The sequence below is a fragment of the Cataglyphis hispanica genome, chromosome 2 (assembly GCF_021464435.1).
Source record: "Cataglyphis hispanica isolate Lineage 1 chromosome 2, ULB_Chis1_1.0, whole genome shotgun sequence".
NCBI lineage: Eukaryota > Metazoa > Arthropoda > Insecta > Hymenoptera > Formicidae > Cataglyphis > Cataglyphis hispanica.
Genome location: NC_065955.1, coordinates 8,967,474 through 8,991,169, shown reverse-complemented (window position 1 = coordinate 8,991,169; position 23,696 = coordinate 8,967,474). Strand labels below are relative to the sequence as shown.

The window sequence follows — 23,696 nt, the reverse complement described above, 5'->3', positions numbered from 1 at the left end:
ACAATAATAAGATATTTGTTTGGACATACATAATCAGTATTGATCGTCTGGAAACGAATCTATATGAAATGAAGAAGATAAAACTTGATGAATACGTTCATTTTTTGACAATAACTTATATCACTGAAATATCGATTCTTTCTCACGTAACGTCGCATGATAAATATATTGTACATATATATAAACAATATTTTTTCTATTATTTTAAAACTCAACAAAACAGCGGTCAAGAATATATTATATATGTATAATTTTATAACTGTATAATTAAAATGTATAATTAAATAAGATAATTATTATATGATTAAATTCGCTCACAATGTATCAATGATTTTGAAGAAAAATATACAATGAAAAACAAAATCAAAGAAGAGAGAAGAGGAAGAGGGACTGGCTGCAGATGGTATATGTGTGAAAATAAAATTATTTTTATTTATAATACAATAAAACCTCTTTTTATACATCTCACGCTGATCTAATACTGACATTGACATTTAACATTTCGAGGATTCGATCGCGTCTCGTTATTACAATCTGTCTACTCGCACACAGTACTTGCAATATTGAAACGCACAGAATCGACACATGCATTTAGGAACCTCATTCCGTCCTCGACGAAACCGAAGTATTGTCACAGCTCTGCCGTAATACGTTAACGTTATTTCGGTCCCTCTCGATCCGAAGCCTCTAAATGCGACACTATTTATAGTTACACTTACTTCTAGCAACTTCAAACTACGTATCACATCGTCGATTTGTTTCTCGCATCCGAGAACTGTTCCAGTTCGCTATCCTTCTCTCATCATCCTCCTCCGCCCCCGCTCTTGGCAATTTTATTGCACAGTTCGTCAAGCTGACAATTTACGAGAACTTGGCGATGATGTCACGAAGACTCGTGTAGGTGCCTACGAACAGGCCCAACATGCCGATCAGTATCAGACATATGTTCTTCGCCAGCATAATCTTCTTCTCTGTGGGTCCCATCACCTTCCAGAAGGCGCACAATTGTATGATCGCTGGGAATGCCAGTCCCAAACCCGATAGACAGAACGCACCGAATAAGGATATAAAGAGATCCAACTCCGGGACCGTGATCGCCAGACCAACTGAATCATATTGCGCGTACAAATTAATAAATTTAGTAATTTAAGTAAGATTACTTAATCTAATTTGCTTTCCCATATCACAGACATGATAAAAGAATTAATTGAACAAAATTATCAAATTAATTAACAATAAGACAGAAATAATATCTTAACTTGAACAAGAATCTAAAACATTATTAATAAGATTTAATATTTCTCTTTGTTAAAAAAAAAACTAATAAATTAAAAAGAAATAAATCTAATATAATTTCATGTTATTTTTAAGATATGCTTACAAGTAATCAAAATAATGGAAGTCCTGATAACATACTCCCAAAGCAGTTTGTAACGATACTTCTCGAGAAGAGGGCTGATATACTCGTTCCATGATATGTCGATGGCGACATAACACTGGATAGGATGCGTGAAGAAGATGGCGATGGCGAGAAGGATTTGTACTGCGATTGCCAGAGGCTCGTGATGAGGTAAATTGAGTGTGATACTACCAAAAATGTCTTTACCAAAACGTATGTACCCAAAGAATCCCAAAGTGGCATACATCGTGACTATAACGCTCATAGCGATGTTGAGTACGCCGAACGGTTTCATGAAAGATCTCGGAGTTTTCATCTCGTTTTCCAATGGCATAATCTGTAAACGAATGATAAATAAATTTGAGCTATATATATACATTTTTTAGCTAAAGCAAAAATAACTTAAATATTATAAAATATTTATATTACAATATTTATTTAAAGGCAAATAGCCGTATGTAAAATAGCAAAAAAAAAAATAGTTACTGACAAATTTTCTCAATAATTTCCTAATTATTATAAAAATGTTGAAACTATTATAAAAGTGAAACTGTGTTATTTTTTACATAATAGCAAATAATATTAATTAACAGTATTTAATTTACAAAGTAGAAAAAATTAATAGAAAAAATTAATTTTCAATATTCTCATATTTTTATTTATTATCACGTATTCATAATTAAGCGCTGCTTTGTGTGAAATGTACATTATTTCATTTCGATCGATTACTTACTACGCCGATGGATTCGAGAGCAAACAGAACGGTGCCGAAGAAGAGCGGAAAATTCTTGACCTCTCCAATTTTTACGCGGTTCTCAAACGTCAACGGCTCTCGGAAGATGTAATAAAGTATGATCGCAAATCCGGTGAACATGATAATATTCGCGATTGTCGAGAACGGTGCCAGGAATTTAAGATTCCTGATGTAATTAATGAAGATCAGAGGTAACAGCAGAATCGCCATGTATGTTTCCAACTCCATTGAAACAAACGAACTCAATGCCTAAAAAAGAAGAAAAGGAAAAAAGTAATTATTCAGATGCAAAATTGAGATCTGATTTTAATACATCTCTAGCTTAAAATGTGCATTTGATTTTTCTTTAAGAAAAATTTAATACAATCACTTTATTTTCAAGCGTATTTGTTAAATCATTAAAGATTTTATTTTAATATATTTAATGAATGAAAAATCATATTTATCTTTGAATAATAAGACTTTGAAATATATTTGACTTTAAAATATATTAAGTCCGAAATAAATGAATAGTATTTGCGTATAGGCACAATTTTATTATAGCTTTTAACTTTCGAAAAAAGATGATTTAGGATGAGAGAAAAATGACGTAAACTTCTTATGCACAGTGTTTGAATGCAGGCGCTAACAAGTTTAAAGTTTGTTTCTCAGTTTTGTAACCTAATGATAAATCAATTAAACGCATGATGCTGTTACGTAATTTATTACGCGTTAAACAGTACCTCGACACACGCGAGTCGTATCTATAAATAAAAAAATGTAACAAAAAGACGGAATGTCCAATATACTCTAATAAATCCTTATGAAAAGAATAACAACGCTACTGAATTCCGTTAATACGACTAATCACATTGACAATCATGTGTCGAGAGAAACGTAATCAGCACTTCTGTCTTGTATTTACATTTGACATTGAATTCGCAATTAGATCGCGTGTACTAGAGATTTCTCGAAACGCTTATACATACCGTCCATTTTCTTGTCAATGCGATCTTGATCTCATCACCTGCGTGTCCTTAATAGAGAACTTTTCGCCGTCATTACGCGAAAAGTTCATCTCCGTTTATGACACTTACGTGTTTCGATTTCACGTAGCATCTGAAAACGACGCACGGATGACATTATTTTTTCGCTCATCTTCTCATTCATTCGGAATTTCGTTGAAAATTAAATTTGTGTATCTTTTTTGTCGAAAAAAGTTTGTCGAATAAAAGTGATCGTTAAAAATTCATTAAAAAATATTGACGCGAAAACCAATTCCCTATCAAATCAATTTATTATCATTCTATTAAACTAACTTTTCATCACACTGGCGTTGATTATCTCATGATTGTTAAATTGTTTCTTTAAAAAAAAAAAAAAGACTTGAATGTTTTAAATAAATATTATAAATACATAAAAATAAATAAAAAAGTCCAATAGAGAGAGCTATGTGGATTATAATATATTTTACATATCGCTTAAGAAACATCGTCAACTCAGGTCTTCAGTCGTTCTCCATCGACAAAATGTAATTATAACATAATATATTCATAAAAAAAGTGAAAAAATTATTTTAAATAAAATTAATTTTCAACGAATATTGCCAATTCTTGAATAATTCCAAATAAACGTGAACATGAGAAAAAAGATTTCAAAGTGCGTGCGTCATTGTATCTCAGATTGCTAATTTATGCAACGATAATGTATCTTTATCAAATACTCCTTTATACTTAAAAAAAAAAAAAGATTAATATTAAAACCCGCAGTCAAAAATAAATGTCACCATGCACGATTAATCTCGTATGTTAACAAACTTTTTATATCACACAGTCATTATTTCACCGTCACAGTTACTTAGAGATATACGTTCATTTAAAATTTTCTATTCGTCATTGATTAAAGATTTAAGATTGCGATTCCTAAGAATGTTATAAGATTAATATATTTACGTTTATGTACCATTCTGTGAGTGTTTGTAATTAACAAAGAGCATCGATATCACGCAGTTTTGAAAATATCTATAATCTAGATATCTCTCATCTAGATAATCAGATGTCAATTTACAACTTTGCTGTTCCACTCTTAGCATACTAGTTGTCATTATTATGTTTTAATCTCAAGGACAGGCGGAAATGGGCGCATTACCATCATCTAACGCCTGTCGTTTATCGCTGTCGGATCTAGTCTTATGTAAGATAGACACAATGACGCGCCACAGACAACGTGCTGTCAATTAAATGCACCCTTGAAAGTTAATCTGCATTTAGGAAAATTCTATTTATAATATAAAGAAATATTTCTGCGCAGAGATCAATGTCATCGATTACATGCCCTTATTAATTATCGTTCAATTGACAGATATATGTATATTTTTTATGAATAGAAAATTTTTATCTTTTTCTCTTTTTCTCTGCTTGCAAAAAAGTTATTAGTATTGATGTATATATTTCGATAACAAAGACAAAAAGTCACAAGATATATCTTTTTTCAGCGTGACTCAAAATCTAAATCATCTTGAAGATTTCCATTTAGAAAATGTGTTCAATTCTTGTCTCATCTCGACGATAGGAAGATACGATGTGCGACTTTTCGTTACCCAAATATTGCTCTTGTAGCGATTAATTACGATACTTAATTCTTCGTGATAGTCGATTAACTGTTTGCCATACGTACTTTGCGATTCTCAATTAAGATTAATGTCAATTAAAAATATCGTTATAAGAATGAAAATAATAAATTTTTATCCTCGTAATTGTAATTTTAAAACTGTATGAATCGATTAAAATAATCAAAAAATAATTCATAAAAAATAAAAAAATAAAACTTTTGTTACCATGATGATATAATGAAAAATAGAAAAACAATATTGTCATGATTTATAAATACTTTGTTATACTAATTATACTTTGTTATTTATTGCACAAACGACTGATGTATTTATCAAGATAGTGCAAGTGTCGAGCAGACTGCTTATCAAGATACTAACAAATAGCGTTACGGTCCGTTAACATTGATAATCAATGCTTCTACTGTTGCACACGTATATATATATATATATATATATACTACATTCTGCAACTCTAGTATTGTGTGTATAATTGGTATAATAATATCGCAGATAAAAAATCTTAGCAAAAATATTGAAATAAATAGCTGAAAAGCTATTATTTCTTCGATAATTATTAAACTGAAATTGCAGTTTATATACCGCACCAGAGCGGATTTAAAGCCTCTAAAGATCTTAAGGAAAATATAATCAAGAGATCAAGAATTTCTTTTTAAAGATATATTAATATTTAAAAAATTATTTGTGTCTCAAGTGTGTGTCGATTAAAATCTTTTAGCAGTTGGAACGTTAAGTGACTGCTTAAATATTCAGTTTACTGGTAAATCCGCCACTGGAATATTACGTAAAGCACGTTGAGTTGCCTTGTGTATTGGAGTGAATAACCCGCCAGAAACTTCCGGATAGAAATAATTCATCAGCGTATTTATTACAGGGTATATAACTACGAGTGTGTACGAGCATGCGAGCAATCACCAAACTTGATTTCTCTATAATTCTTATCTCAATCAGATTTGTATGAATTCTTGAAAAGAATCCTTAAAGATTCTAAGTTTCATTCCTTTGGAATTCTTCAAATTCCAAGGAACTTGACTTATGCATCGATAATATCATTTTCAATTTCAGATTTTAACTATTTACAACTTTGGATATAACATTTGTTATATTCAAGTCGCAAAAATTATATACACACATACCAATGTAATATTATATGTAACTCATATTTAGTCATTTTTTTTCTCTTCTTTTTTCTTATATTTTTCAAGCTTTCTCCATTTTTTTATAAAGAATTTTCTTACGTTCAAAAGTATCTAATACACATTATATTTGTTCAATGATTTAAAAGAGATATTTATCTTGACATTTATCCAATTAACGATTAATCAATTTTATGCGTCTCAGCTGCATTCTCTTCGCAACCGACCCCTCAGGACGCTCGTTCCTACGTCAGGTTTACGCGAATGCATTCGTTGCATCTACTACGTACACTCTACTTACTGTAATAGCACGCGTGTCGTAACTATAGATAACTATCTATTACATTGCGTACTACGCAACGCCTTTCAACGCTGCCGGTTAAGGTGTCGTTCACATAAGGCTTAGAGCAATTATCTTAATGGAAAATTGCAATGTACAAATATGTTGTAGTGCATTTGCATTTTGCAGCAAGCGTGCAAACATCTTTTTTAATGTAAATTATAGATTTCATATAAAATGAAATGTTTTTAATAATTTTTTATCAGCCGCTTCTTTAAATCTAAATTCCTCGATTTTCATTGAATTCATTGAAAGTAATTGCTTCCGCTTACTTATTTTTATCCACGATTGACATTGCTCGACTCATTAAATAAAAGTGCGAAGGTTTTATTTCTTAAAATGAATCAAGTGCGTTCCACATGATTAGCTCGCTGAAATTTGCGTCCAATTTCGAAAAAATATATAATAGTTAAAGAATTTTACTATTATATACTATATACAATCGTTATGTGAACGGCACTTAAGTTAACAGTCCGACTTTTGCAGATGGTTTCCATTTGATCCTATACTTTTGATAAGATTCTACTTGCTTTGCGCACAGAATCTTGCGTTGCAACAGAATCTCCTGCGACCGACGAGATAGTATAAAATTTCATAATAAATCATTCCGCACGTGTACAATCTCGCATAATAATCCGGCGTGGGACACAAGAATATGAAACTGAAATAAAATTGACATAAATATGTCAATTTGTAATTTTTATAATCCGCGCGAGAGACGCGACGCGACGCGCATCTTATCATTTAATGCCAAAATTTCAAAACACACGCAATAAACAACGCTCAAATAAAAAAAAATATATTTTTTTCCTTATAATAGAGACATTATATACAAATGATATTGTCTCTCTCGCAACTTTATATGCCGAATCGCCTATTGCGTACGCATATACAAACACATCGATGCACTAAGCGTTATATATTTGTTATCGTAAAATGACTTATTACAAAACAAATTGTAAAAATGATAAATCATGCAGTATTTATTCTGCTCGATAAATCATATGTGAAAGTAAAAAAAAATATCAAGTATCGTTAATGGCATAATTTATTCAAATTTATATTGATTAAATCTATCTTTTCCTCTTCCTTGGCTTTATCTAATTTAATTGATAAAGATAAAAATTTGTAAGAGCAGAATTGTCTTTACGGTATTTGAATAAATTCGCATAAAAAGGGTTTAAGAATCATGCTCTCTCGATTTCGATCCTGTTGACGTAACATTGTATAAAATGTCGACGGCCGGCCGTCTACGTTAGGTGCAATCACCTTGAATCAACCGCACGCACATTAATTACAGCGACTGTCTACTCGTGTATTCTCGCGGCGTATTTTTCCCTGACCCAGATTATTTTCTACCTGCCTATGCGTTTTAAATAAGACTTAGGAAAAACCATAAGCGATTTATCAATTGATGTGTAAACGAGCATGAAATGAAAATAATATGTGCGAGATTAAATTTAAATCGCATACTATAAAATCTATATGACTCAATATTATAATAATTACTACAACACTCAATTATTATAATAACATCATTTATCGCTAAAACTCACTTTTTTGTTAACACTCGATTTTTTTTTTAAGATGACATGCCAATTAATTTAAATCAAGTTTTTTTTTTTAGTACATCTCGCATCTATAGCGAGTAGGCACCGATTACTAGGATGAGCAACGTGTACAAACAGACAATTACATGATAATTCAATGATAAAAGTTTAACATTGAATGCCGTGACGTCAAATGGAAAGCGTAATGCGTTACGTATTCCAAGTATAGTGGGGACACTCACCATTTGTAGATTACTGGAAATGAAAACGATGTAGACGCAGCAAGTGCCCATCTGGTATATCATCAGGAAGATGTTTATTATGTGTCTGCGAATACGAAAAACAAGAATCTTTCATAAAACACAGGTGCGACTTTTATTCTAAGAGCTTCTATTGTGACTGTCTTCTTTTAATTACATCCTCATTATTTTAATAAAATATTAATTGCTTAAAATATACGATGAAAGCTCTCCCTTAAAGATAATTAAATAGTACTTAAATTAGAGCAATTTAAGTACTATTTAATTATCTTTATCAGTAACGAAAACACGCGAAATACATAAGAGATACATAAATATGTTTTTTTTTTCTTTCTCTACTTTTTCTTTATGAAATATATATATATATATATATATATATATATATATATATACATATATATATATATAATCATATATCATACTTTTTCTATAAATTATATTTTATCCAATTCTAGACACCTTATATATATATATATATATATATATATATATATATATATATATATATAAGGTGTCTAGAATTGGATAAAATATAATTTTATAGAAAAGTATGATACACACATACACACTTACATAGAGGCTTTGGAAAATGGCCTGAGAAACAGCGGTCCTTCGCTCAGTGCAGATTCCGCGGTTGCCGGATACGTCATGGACGGCACCCTTCTTCTCTTGCACAATTCATACTCTGAGAAGACGAGTATTCGCATACAATATGTACAAAGTAGCCCTATGATGACCGTGGCTATCAGACCGGTAATATATCCGGCATTGTGAAAAGCTTTCGGCATCGCGAGAATTCCGGTGCCTAAACTGCCTTTTAGCAAGTGGAGCAATGTTTCCATGTTCCTGAAAATTCAAATGTCATTGCAAAGAAATCAGATGTTTATCACTGCAACACGTTCGTAATTATATTCGAAATTATAAAATCCAAATTAGATGTTTATCAGATGTTTATCACTGCAACACATTCGTAATTATATTCGAAATTATAAAATCCAAATTAGATGTTTATCAGATGTTTATCACTGCAACACGTTCGTAATTATATTCGAAATTATAAAATCCAAATTAAATTATGATATTGACTTTTATGATAGAAAGCACTAGATATATTTACGTGCGTTTTCATGATTTTACACGCACACTGCTCATTGATGTTGTACAGCTAAAGTAATGTTTGTAAAATAAATATTGAGTGCGCGTATATATGTTTGAATGTGGAATTAATTAAGTCAAAGTTGATGAGAATTATTGCCTCGCATTGGTAGTGATTGTAATAATTTATACATTAATTATGACAGAGAATTACGCGTCAAGAATTCCGCGTTTTCACCAGGAAGGTGAGTCATCGAGTCTTTCGATTTGATTATTTGAGTACGTAGGAAATTGCGTTAATAAGGTGCTTAGCGTGAAACGTGCGGCGAATAATCAAGCGTCATTTCGCATGCAAAGAAAGTACCGCACATTACATAAACATTCTTGGTCACCTAGAATGACACGTAGTATCGTTTTTCACTTTGATTAAGCCCTTAATAAATCAAGTGCTTCTTGATAAGATACTGATTGAATAATTTTAACAACATGTCGTAACAACGATAATTGGTAAGCCCGTTTTATTAATTGAAAGATTTCACAAATACAGATTAAGAAAAAAACAACTCTAATATCATCAGATTTATCGAAATGATAAAATATCAGAAAAGATGTATCAAGTAGATATTGCCACAATCAGAAATATTTTCTTTTTAACAATAGCATATAAATTCACCTTTCATATCAGAAATTATCATATATGCGATATTAATTTCTTTCAATTGAGTGTTTATCATTTTTTAAGCGCAAATATTTACTTCTATTTCTCCATTAAAAAAAAAGTGATTAATTATTTCTCTTTTTCTATTAACTTAGTTTTAATAACATTTTTTAATAATAATTTTAATAGCAGAACTCTAATAGAATTTTAATAGCAGAGGATTGAGATTTGGCGGTTTCTTGATAATATTTCCTGTTTTTAATTTATCTATATTTGGTTTTATATACAAATGGTTGTATATACAAATGGTTGTATAAATATTAGAGCGCAAAAATATATTTTAGAGAAAGATACTCACGTAGTTGGATGCTCCACTACTCTATAATCATATGGGTCATAATCGTCGTTCTGCTCATCTACACTTTTCCTCTTTTCTTCGAGTTCCAAAGAATAAACATTGCCACGTTTCTCATTCGATCCGTAACTGTAAAAAATGCTACCTTCATACAAAATCTTAAGCTCAAATAGACACGTGTTAAAAAATCATGCTTTCTGAGATATAATAATAGTAAAAAATAGAATATCACACACATCATAATAAATAAAACAATATTTTTTACATTAATCTTATAAATTACATTGTTAATATTTTTTCTTAAAATTAAAAGAGATCTTGGATAGTTCATTTAAATAATAAATAGAACTCTTTATATTCTCGAAACTTATATTATGATACCCACCCATTTTGATACTCCTTAAATGGCGGAGATTTTTTCAAATCCTGCAAAGCAACCTATAAAAGAAAAAAAACAAATAATGAATTCATATATAGCAATAACAAATGTACATAAATATATTGATAATTTATCGCGATAAATATTATTTGTATCAGCACATTACATTTTAATTTCTACGTATAGACGTATAGAGCTCTCTCTCTCTCTCTCTCTCTCTCTCTCTCTTTCCCAAATTAGAATATTTATTAAAAAATGAAATATGTATAATAATAATTATTAATTATTAATAGCTAACAACTTTAGACATTGTTTACGTATGGAAGAATCACAAACATTTTATATTTTATTTTATATTTCTTAAAAAATATGAGTTTATGAAAACATTTATATATAATTTACAAAATACACACGCTTACACTTTTACGTCTTTTTATTATCCAATGTATAATGCAAACTATTATATATATATATGTGTGTGTGTGTGTGTGTGTGTGTGTATTATATATATGACGATGCTAGAGGACAATATATAATATAATAAATGATAGAATTTACAGACTTTGATTGAGTTTATTCATTGTAAAAATAATTCAGAAAGCAGGCTACGATTTTTTAGAATCTTTAAATTTTTGCGCTTTTTACAATTATTATTATAATCATGCTAATGCCGTACGTGATATGCATCGAGCTCGTAAGTAATTTATGAGTTTTTCAACGACGAGCTTCGAAATTACGCGCACAAACTCGAAAAGTTAGCAAACTCTCTTTAGCATAAATATAAAATTTTGAATATCATTAATAACCCTAAAAGTATACATTATACGCACGATTACACATTGATTAATTGCTTGGAAATAAACGTACGAATATATGTATCCTCCTTGTCTTCCTTAATTATCTTGTAATATTCCGCGCTCGCAGCTATAGACATTAATTTTAATAAGAAGCTTCACTAGGTTTTTTCCGTTAGTATAATTCAATCGATTGCGTGCAAGCGCAATTGTCTAATATTAGTACATGATTGTTTCACGCTCTATTTCAATCGCGATAAATTTTCCTCTTCCAATTTTTCTCTTCGATATCTTCGGATATCTCTATGTAAGGTATGTTTAATCCATTCTGTACACGATTAATTATAACTAGAGGTACAGTTTTTGCATGTATAAAAATATTATATTTGAAAATTTTATTGTCAAATTTATTCAGATCAAAATTCTGAATAAATTTAACTAAATTAATTCTGAACTTAATTCTGAATTAATAAATTTTTTCTAACCAGATAAATTTTACGACTCTATCGTCTCAATAAATTTATTGGTCTAACCGCGGATAAATTTTATGATTCTACCTTTCTGCGATCTTAAACCGTAAATTGCGAAAATTGTCGGCTGACATTTGCATAATTCTCTTCAAGTGATTGATACGACTTCTTTACGTGCAGTTAAGGCTCTAAATGCAACAAGAACGGGAAATTTTCTCGCATTTTACTGCAAAAACCACAAATTGCATAATGCACGGATACAATCATTTAATACGTCCTTCAAAGCGAAAAGACTACGCCCACAAAAGTAATGAGATGCGTCATTAACGACGTAACAGTTATGCGATAGCGAACACGATGGAAGATTCCCTCGTCGACGTTGTTTCGACGTTATTTAATAATCAAATAAAAATGTAGACTATCTAGTGTAAACATATGAAGAGAAGACGTTATGAAAAAGTTTCCATTATACCCAAATATGTCAATAATATGACACATCATATCTAATAGTATCTCTGCTTTTTATGTGTGTGTGTGTATATATGTGTATAATAAGATCTTTTTTTATTTTCCAATATTACTTATAAGAATATATTCGCAATTTTATGTATTTATTCTTTGCACATTAATGTTTATATAAATAAATAATGTACTTGTCAATACAATTAAGTCAATATATTAAATGTACATTGCTAAAATTGTATGTTTTCTCCCTGTCTCTTTCGTGATATAAACATTTTTCCATAAACAACAAAATTATTTAATTTTGATGCAATTTATGTATTGAAAAATTATTAATGTTTCATTGTTATGTTAATAATGTGTCAAGTTGTTAAAAAGAAAATATAATTGTCTGGTAACGTATTTACCAGACCAACACGTTACCAATGATTGCTAAGAAAGACATAACTCTTTTAGTAAACATGCAATTCGTTCACGCGTCAAAGTTCTTGTTTCCTTGTCTCGCCGTCTTCTGTAAGGAGATTATATTAAAACGTCTATTATTATGTGTCAATTAGCAGTAGCTAAATAATTTAAAATTAAAATCATTTAAATACTGATTATAAACATTCCTTATTTACGTTTTTCTCTTGTCTTGTACATGTTCATTATACAGTTGTCACATCACACACATGTTCGGCATGTGAGTGCGTGCCATGCACGCCCAATTAATTATGGATTATGTGTTTATTTGTGTGAGTATCAATTTACGAAACGGAATACACAGATAAATATTGTTAAGCAGACAGATGAGCCACCTTCTACCTATCTTTCCCAAGAACGAAATTTCTATTGTCAACACTTTTGTTAGAGCCCCTTATTTGCGATACTATGATAATTAAGGATTTTTATATCTGTAGTATTATGCTTGGAAATCTGGTATAATTCCAAGATTGATTCTTTTTCGCATAGGGAGACGCGGTATATATTGTGTACGTTTATTTTCCAGAACATCTATATTTTGCGTCGATAAATAACATGATTACGATATTGAAACGAAATTTTTTTCGGCATTTCGACGAGTAAGTTCAGTACTATTTGTTCATACTATTTGTGTAACTGAATGAAATTTACATAAAAGCTTATTATCATAAAGCTTTTTAAACTAAATTATATATATATATATATATATATATATATATATATATATATAATTATAAATTATTGTTAAATCATTTTATAATAAAATATCATATATTAATTTCATATTTTTCGAATTAACTCATGTATATTCTTTAAAAAACTTTATTATCTATTCGATATATATTTTTTAACAAATTCAACATTTAAAAATTCGAAGAACCATAGTACATGATGAAGTGTGAATATGTACAAATTAAACATTCAAGTTTATTTTATTGCCTAATAATTTTATGCAGACATGCATAATCTCATTAATGTTTTGCGTTGGTAATTAGTCAACCGGATGTAGCAAATCGAAATTATTAACACATTAAAGTCCACTAACACAGTATTACCTAAGTGTATATCATCACGTAGGCAGTATTACGTCAACGGATTTTAATGTGTTAACTTTCAATATCTAAAAATTAGTTATTAGTTTTCTGATATCGGCCAGACAAGATTAGAAAACATGAAAAAAATGAATGGAATATCACGGAATTCAGAAGAATTCTACGATAAGCACACTTACTAAGTATGCTAATTGTTCAAATTGCAACTATTCGTGGCAAAATTGTGCATACACAACGGACAAATTTCATCTGTATTATGTTATAAAATTATCATAATTTTTTATACACATGTTTGTAAGTATTGCGTGACCATCGCAAAAATAATGCGTAATATCAGATTAAACGAATTAAATTCGCGAATATTATATGCCGATAAATAGATAGCTTTCTGCAAAATACGATCAAACTGATACAAATCTCTAATAAATATTAATGACTGCTATTAATCGATAATGAGATTTGCATTAATAAGATGAATAAATCTTGATAAAAAAATGGAGCGATAATCTATCAGTCAAATCAATATGAATCAAATTTGAAAGAGTCTTTTGCCACTTCTGTTCACATTCCATGCATTTTTTTTTTTATTTGCAATGTTATTCTGCAATGTTTACAATTAATAATTTTCCTAGATATGCAAAATAAAGAAAATTTTTTTAATTTTTTAATCTTTCTGAATAGATTTCTTTTCTTTTTCAATTTCTTCTTTTAATTTTAAAGTGTTTTCTGCAAATATTTGAACTAATTATATTAATTCAAATTTATTAATATCCATATTAGAAAAACATATTTCAGAAAATATAAAAAAATAATGTAATATAATTATATTTCAAAAAACGTATTAATATAATAACGTAATTAATATAATATAATTATATTTTTAATATTGACAATCTCTTTATCGTATAAAGAATTGCTGATAATAATATTTTTCCATTTAATAAAATCTCTTTATATATATATCATAGAAAGTGTATTTATCAATATGTAGTCGAGAAGAGAAATACTTTATATAAACTCAAGTGCTTCTCTAATCTTTTAATATCTGTTTTTTTAGTCAATAAAACTTAAGCTTTTATTTATCAAATTCTTGACGCAATCTGAAGTCATCGTTCAATCAAGAGTACCAAGGTTTTTTTTCAAATATTTTTGTTTGTCATAGAAGTGCTTCAGACACAATTTATCTTAGATAATCTTTCATTCATATTTATGAAATATCTCACAAGTATTATCATACTATATACTTAAAAACAATTTTTTACATTATTACATAAGGCATTAATTTTTTTATATACATAAAATTACTATAGAATTTTTAATTATATTATAAATTGTGTATGTATATAATATCATAAAAGTGACATTTATACATTAATTCACATACTATTGTGACGAGTTTTTTCGTATTTTATTAAATCTAATTGCAATTCAAAAAGATTGAAACATAAATAAAGAACTTTATTACATAAATAAATCGCGAATTTCAATTCTGAATCTTCGATGTGAATTATCGAGCAAGAATCACTTAATCTGATTTAATTAGTTTAATTCGTAGAACAGATAATTATTGAAATTCATGTTGTTTCGTAAAATTCTGAGTTTTCACATAAATTTTCATATTTACGCGAATCAGAGTGTTCGTTTTCCTTCTAATTTCACTTGCGATAAATGATTTTGTCCAAGACTGTGCTCGATAAAAGTGAAGCAATTCGTATTCCGCTACGACTATCATCATATACGCTATAATTGAATTCGTTGAAATCACTTGAAAACGCATTGCATTCTTCTTCGATACGCAATACATCGCATCCTCCGGAATATCGAAGTCGTTTCGATACTCGACGGTCTCGAAGAATTAGCAGTTCGAAACGCATCACGGATTTTCCACGGATTTTCCACATATATACACGTGTCTCATCGAATGAAAAGATAATGGGAAAATAGACTGAAGCGGATGCAATAGGTGCGCAATCATTTTGCAAGTAATGTGCTCGCATTAGTATCAAAGAATACGCCGCCGCTTCTAACAATAAGAGATTTCGCGGCAAAGTGTGCTTCGACTTCACCGACAACTTTGTATGTCGTGTATTCCTTTTATCTTCCGCGCGCGTGTCGTTCTTGACATTAAGCATCGACCATGCGCGTATATTTCCGCTTTTCCGAGGGTATAATGAATCGCACATGTGCGGCGAATTGTACATGTAATAGAAAATAAAAGAGCCATGAAGATAAGTATTATATCGAATGCACGTGTATTTCATCGACTTATATCGATTTTTAATTTTTATACGATACGCAAAAATAATCACGTAATAAATAAATAAATAAATATATATATATATATATAATTTTGTGATCAATTTTGCTGTTAAATAAAAGATCTTTTTACGATTGCACGAAGTTCAGATTTCCGAAAAATAACATTCAAATATTTTGTTGACGATTTAATTTAATATAATATAATATAATATAATATAATATAATATTAATATAATATTAAATTCAAATTAATATATTTAATTTAATAATATATTAATAATATATTAAACTCTTAATAATATGAATTTGTAGTAATATTGTTAAAACAAAAATGCAAAAAAATTCTCTATCACAAAAATATATTTTATCGGCTTAGAATATATTTTATACATATATATTTTGTATAGTATGATATAGTAATCGGTTGTTGAATAAAGAGACTTGTTACGTGCGCGCACACATCGCCATTGAATATATGTATCTGTTACACAAGCTGTATCTCAATCGAGATAAAACCGGTATTCTCTGTGTTAGAGCTTCAGGTTGCCTTAGAGCTACTCAATCAGTGTATGCGGCTACGATCTTTTTATTTTCCACGGTGTCATATATACGTGTGTATGTGTATACGTGTTAGATATTCATTATGATTACATATGCATTACAACCGTGCTACACAATGTAGTTGAAAAATCGTGTATATACAAAAAGCGTATTCGCGAAAAGAAAGATTCATTGTCCCATATGTATCTTGTTTGTGACAAATACGTACATTTAAGTCATTCTTATCAATACGCGGAACATTTTCAGTGGCGCAACAAGAATAATCCGTGCGAAATTGTTAACAGGAATGATTTTCAACATATGATACACCGAGTCGTTACCGATTAAAAAATTAAAAATTTGATTAAATATATAATCATTAAAGTCGGATATATAATTTTACTACTAGAGGGAAAGAAATAATTCGCAATAGTATAGCATCATTTGTCGAAGTAAATAAAAAAAAAAAAAAAAATTAAAACGTATCAAAATGCTCAGGTCATATGTTAGAAAGTCAATAGCAATATGAGAAAGAGAGAGACATTAAAGTGTATTTAGACGTTATACAAACTTTAGTGCGTCATAACAAAAGAATTAAATCAGATGCTCCCTTTTCAACCGAAGATAGGCAAATGACAGAGGAAACTATTGCGGCATTCGATATTCAATCGAGGATACCATGGGTGCAGCGTTTCCGTTCCAGAATAAAAGAGATCAATGACAAAATTATGATGTAACTATCTGATTTATACAATTATATCATCATACAGATAATGCGTATATATTACTGCACTTACATTTTATTTCAGTTAACTTTAAATGGTAGGTCTATATTTCTGATGTAAAACTTGAAGTAAGTTTTTCTTGGACTAAAGTTAATTTAATTTATTGAAATTTTTTAACATGCATTTGATATGTTAAAGATCTTTCGTAATTAAATCTTCCTTGAAATGTACACCGGGGAAAAAATCGACTGCACGTCTACTCAAGGTCGTTTAAAAGTCTACATTGTGTACAAGGGGAAAGGCACAAAACGCATTTCGTATAATAATTCAAATATACTTTCGAATAATTGTGCACGCCTAAAAAAGAACAAGCATTGTATCCTGGTTGCCTTCGACGGCAAAAAAGGGAGAAGGAGAGAGAAGAGGCGGGCGCAATTGCAAAGTCAGTCGCGGGAAGGACATTCGTGTAAAAGCTAGTTGTTAGATTCACAATCAGTTAGTAGACCAGTTCGACTCGGTATACTTAATATTTCCTCATTGTGCAATAGCTTTAATCACCGACTATTATTTGTATAAACGAGCAAGAAATACGGACGGCGTCAACGAGCGCATTTAAAAAAAAAAAAATCGAGCGAATGAACGATTGTCCTTCAACGTTTGAGAGTTCGGTTTGCGCAAATATATATATATATATATATATATATATATATATATATATATATATCAGCGCAAACTTTCCACTCTCATAACCGGGCTCATGATCGAAACATCACGCAATCATCCAAGCCGTCGAAAATATCAAGTGCGCAACAGTTACCCAGATTTATTATTATCCTCTCTATGTCCTGTATATAATGGTTCATTGCTATTAAAAAAAAGACATATCGACATATAAGCTCTACGGACGAATGAGTTTAAAGGGAATTATTTTTTGCTATGAGTATATCATATTGGTATGCAATTCATTTCGAATGTTATATCTCCATCGTGTAACTCGTATTTTTAAAATCTCTTTTTTTTAATAACTTTAAATTTAAGTTTCTCATTAAATGTTACGAATAAATCAAAGATCTTTTTATGCAAAGATTCAGATTTTCGAAAATTAATTTTTTATTTTAATATTTTAGTATTTTGTTAAAATTTGTAATTTGAATTTTTTTTAATTTTGTAAACATTTTAATTTAAATTTTAAATACTGTTATTTTTTAGCTCATTAATATAGTAAAATTTTAATAACAAAATTTGTTAAGTAATATTATTAAAACAAAAATTCTACTACTTTTTATCAAAAATTCTATAAAAACATTCCATTACCAAAATGTGCGCTAAACATGTATACCTTTTTTTACGATATCTTACACATATGCTATATTATCTTATCTTATGTGCATTATTTATTTATGCTTAAATAACTTTATATTTAGAAAATATATTTATTCTACAGAATTTTTTTTCTAGGGAATATATCCATTGAAAAATCGCGCAGTTAATACCGCGTCAATATTTCAAAATTATATCAAATTATGCACACAATATTAATTTTTGACAAGAATAAATGACACATAAAATAATCTGAGAAGTATAGTTTGTCTTATATAAGTCTGTTTACGTATAACGTCACATATGCATTATTGGTATACTGCAGTCTTGTCTTAAGAGACTGGATGTAAGGTCTTATATTTTGTGCAATAAAAAAAAATAATTTACTGAAAAATTATTTTAAATAGTTTCTAAAATTATATCTAAAATAGTTTAAAATAATTTTATATTTGTAGAGCTATAATATAGATTATTTTAATAATTTTCTGCTTAAAAATTCCAAACTGTTTTTGTACATTACACATTTCTTCTCATAAGAAAATATAAAAATTTAGAATACAGCGATCTCTTTGAAGACTCAAAACATAAATAAAGTAGTAAACGCGTCTTATATTTTATATACATCTAATGTCTATAATTACATACATTAATGTACATTTATTGTAGTCTTATTGTCTAAAATGTCGTTGTCAAATCCTTTTTATGTTCTATAAAAATTAAATAATTTCTATTCAGAAATTCCCAACTCTATCTTTGTTACGCATATCTTTCTCGCAAGAAAGTATGTAAGAATATGATCTTTGATGGCTTGACATAAACAAAGCAACAATAAACGCGCCTTATCTTCGCAAACTTATTTTTCATCATTACAATAGAATTTTCAACATTTCAACATTTGTGTCAAATCCTTTTCATGTCAAAGGTGCCACACGTCACTTTTCACTGCTTTATTTTCGAAAAAGAAAAAAACATGTTTACGTTTTTTATACACTGGAAAGATACTTTATATATATATATATACATATATATATTTGCGCGAAATGATTTCGAGGATTGACGTGATAACACAAATCCAATAGAGACGAATGTGTGATAAATTATTAAAGTCAGAGAAAAATCATAATTGAAAATCAGATTTCATTATGGTTTCTACGGATTTTGCTTTCTCTGTATATATAAAATATACTTGTACTTTTTGTATACAAAAAAATCATTTCTCTAACGTAACTTGACATTTTATCGGTATTATAACATTTCACTCACCGTGCTCGATGTAAATCCTAGATTGTCATGCGACATCCTGGAGGATGGATCACAATATATATAAATAATCAAGTTCTCGCCGAAGGGTGAATTCGCATATGGCAGGAATGAAGATACCGAGTGAAAGGGTTGGAGAAGATTGTGGAGAACAGGTTGACGGGAAACTGAAAGAGAAAGAGCGAGAGAGAGAGAGAGAGAGAGAGAGAGAGAAAGAGAGAGAGAGAAAGAAAAATATGTGGGTGCACAGAAAATCGAACGATCGTGAGAAGATTTAATCTCTATAAGTCCGTTGCATTATTCACCGTGATAGGTACGGCCGCCGCAAGTCGACTGATCTGTCTTAGCGCGAAGTATTATTTATATAGCAACGCGCGGCGAGAGCACATGTGTGTGACTCGCGCTCGCGGTATCATTATGTACCGTATCATTATGTGTATCATCTCGGCGAGAAAAACCGCGATCATTCAGCCGATCGATTGATTGATGGATGGCATGAGCTTGGAATAAGCACGTAGACACCATACGACGTAGTAAATACCAGCCTGGTTCAGGACGATTAATATTTTTCAAAACGATATCCTCCGAAAGTGAGCGTTCAAGTCACCGAGCCAATCGATTATGTTACGCGAGAATATTTTGCTTTTGCATTTATTTGCATGCACGAGATAAATCCTTATACGCGTATAATGTACTCACGAGTATATAAAAACAAGAATGCGAGTAAATAAGTATGCGTATAACTTTAAAACATGAATAATTAATTTAATGGTTACGCATTGTAATTAAAAATAGCGTTTTGTCAATGTTCAATTTTTTAAAGAGCAGGGAGAGAAAGCTATTAGAATACAATATAATAGAATTTATTAAATATATGTATAATATATAATATATTTAATATAAATAAATTAAATTTATATATTAAATTATATTTATATATCAAATTAAAGTTATATATTTAATTAAATTTATAAATTAATATATAATATATATTATTAAATATATTATACATATATAATAAATATGAAGATATTTTTCGGTGTGTGTGTGTATTTTTCGCTTATTTTTTAGCAGTTTAATTAAATCTTAAGGACTTGAAAAATATTTTATGATAAAAAGTTTATTTCAGATTATTTAAAAAACTATTTAAAATATTATTATATATTCTTTTTTCGATTAAAAGTTAAATCTGAGTTTCATCAAGACATTTGATAACGCAATTAAAAGTTATAGTTATTTAAAAGTTGTTTCAATCAACAATTTACAACTTACAACTTATAACTTTGGTGGATGTGTGTATCATACATGTGGGCTTTGTAAATGAATTTAATTTATGTGTTCCCTTTTAAATATTATCCGAGTTATATAATACTTTGAAATCGGTCTCACCGGTGTCAACACAAGACATTTGTGGTAAAAGATACATATTTATTATCTAGCATTCATAACATGCTACTTTCAATCCTTTAAATGATATTATTTTCGCTGTAAATTTCTAAGTAATTTGCAAGTAAGATAAGAACGTGAGATATATTGTATGAAAATAATTTAAATATACGATAAATGTGGAAAAAACTAACATATCAATAAAATTTGAGATGTGTAATATTTCGAAGTAAAAATATTTTACCAACGAATATTACTCATTGTAAAATATTTTTCTTCCTCCGTATTAATATATCTTATAAAGTGCAAGTATTGATCGTTCTCGTTTCTAAGTGTTGATATAATTGCAATTTTTATCTTTTTTGAATGCTGATATCGTTTAATTGATAACAAAAAATTAACCAATCAAGTTTTTTTCTTGTTTTTTATTTTTTATTCGATTGTTTTTACGTAAATTTTTTAATTTAGTATCGCACACGGATTATATATGACATACAATAAGTTTAATATTACACGTTAGTTTTTCGAAAAAAGTTCTTTTTTATTTTTTTTTTTTAATAAAAATATTTATAGAAATAAAATAAAGGGTTTTGGACCAAAATCTACGATAAATCATAACATATATCATTTTGAGAGCTTGATTTTAGAATCAAGATACCAAATTTTGAAAAATGTACATGCTCGTCTGACTACTGACCGAAACGTGACTAGAGTATTCTATTGCACGTGCAATAATAGATATTTTTAACTTTTTCCTTCTGTCTTATTTTTTGGTTGCGCAAGCAATTTGAAAAAAAAAGAAGAATGAAAACGCGATGCACGCGTGTATTCTTTTTAAAAATATCATTTACTTATAATTTCTCATTGACAAACTAATCGACGAAGAATTTATTCGTTGAAAAGATAATCTTTATTTGAAAATTAATACTTTGATATCTTAGTGTTGTACTTCACATTGCAATACGCGCGCGCAAACATTCCAAAATGTATGACGAAATATATTTTATGATATAAAGGATTAGTACAGAAAAACAAACATACACATACACACAAATGAAACGATAATAAAAACTTTTGTGTAATCTTGATAACAGTAAACCTCTAATATATGCGTGGAAAAATACCAATTTGGATAGCCGTTTCCCTTGTCTTTCTAAGTAGAGCATAGGCGTTACAGAGGCTGCATGATTATGTCAAATCAGCTCTTTACGTTTTGTTATCTTTATTTCTGAAAACACAGGAGTCGATTAGCATTACAGAGCGTTCCGCAAAATATTTGCCCAGACATATTAAAATCAAATAATTACCTTTCTATTTATATTAATATGAAACAATAAAAGCAATATTTTTTGGGATGACTGAATTGCTCTTTCATCAATGCGAAATGTATTGGATACTTAAAAAATGATGACTCTCCGTCGAAAAACGTTGTATGACGGCGACACGACCATGAATCTTTCGTGTAGGAGTAACATAAGGTCGATGAATTTGATTGAATCACGCTCGTCCTTAGTCTTCGCAGTTCACCTTCCAGATGAATATTGCACGTGAAAGTATTAAATACATGCGCGCGTCGCATAAATTTAGAATCGCACACATTACTCATTGGAATGAAACATGTATTTCGAAACATATTATCTCTATTCGATGTAGGTATATATGAAAATAAATAGCAATTCAACGTATATGAAGCTTAAAACAAGAAGAATTTATATAAGGATATTTTATGACTTGGTATAAAAATCTTATATATAAATCTACTCTTTCTATTATATTCGTTACACGCATATGCAAGGAAAATTTTCGTTAGAACAAATGTACATATTTGCTGAATTCGATATCTATGCTAGTATGTTTCTAAGTAATAATATAAAGGTTTACAAACCAGTTTATAACTCCCAGTTATAACGAGATATTATCGTAATTATAGTATTAGTTGTTCAAGTACTTAAATACTGAAACCTAAAAGAGAAGAATAAAAATATATGATTAATAAAATGTTTTTTTTTTCTTCGAAATGCGCTGTTTATATCATTCATAATAGAATATGTGTATCATACATATTCATTATTTTCCTAAAATAGCAAAATGCGCGCATATATATATATATATATATATATATATATATATATATATATATATAAAGCTTATTACAAAATTATATCGAACAAAATATTTTGTTCGATATTTATACGATGATATATATCATTTGTTTCATATCTACAGAGAAAAATTAATTTTATCATTGGAATCGAACGTTGACAGTTGACGCGCGACAACTATCGATTGCAGAAGTGTCAATCATTTGAGATGGAATTAAAAGATTATTTAGGCATTGATACCTTTAATAATTTTTGGCACGTTTAATATCTAGAATCTAAAATTCATATTAAAATATATATAAAAATCTTTTTACATCTTAAGAAAAGATA

General features: G+C 29.1%; 1 protein-coding gene across 1 annotated transcript; it reads right to left on the bottom strand.

The window, feature by feature from the left end:
- Positions 1 to 406: 406 nt before the first annotated feature.
- On the bottom strand, positions 407 to 20,240 carry LOC126859090 (proton-coupled amino acid transporter-like protein CG1139). Its single transcript, XM_050610042.1, has 8 exons — positions 19,882 to 20,240; positions 10,541 to 10,593; positions 10,159 to 10,284; positions 8,621 to 8,893; positions 8,030 to 8,114; positions 2,133 to 2,402; positions 1,382 to 1,736; positions 407 to 1,106 (listed from the first exon to the last, which is right to left on the bottom strand). The coding sequence occupies exons 1-8, from the start codon at positions 19,915 to 19,917 to the stop codon at positions 862 to 864; spliced, it is 1,443 nt and encodes a 480-aa protein (XP_050465999.1). The 5' UTR covers positions 19,918 to 20,240; the 3' UTR covers positions 407 to 861.
- Between the last annotated feature and the right edge of the window lie 3,456 nt (positions 20,241 to 23,696).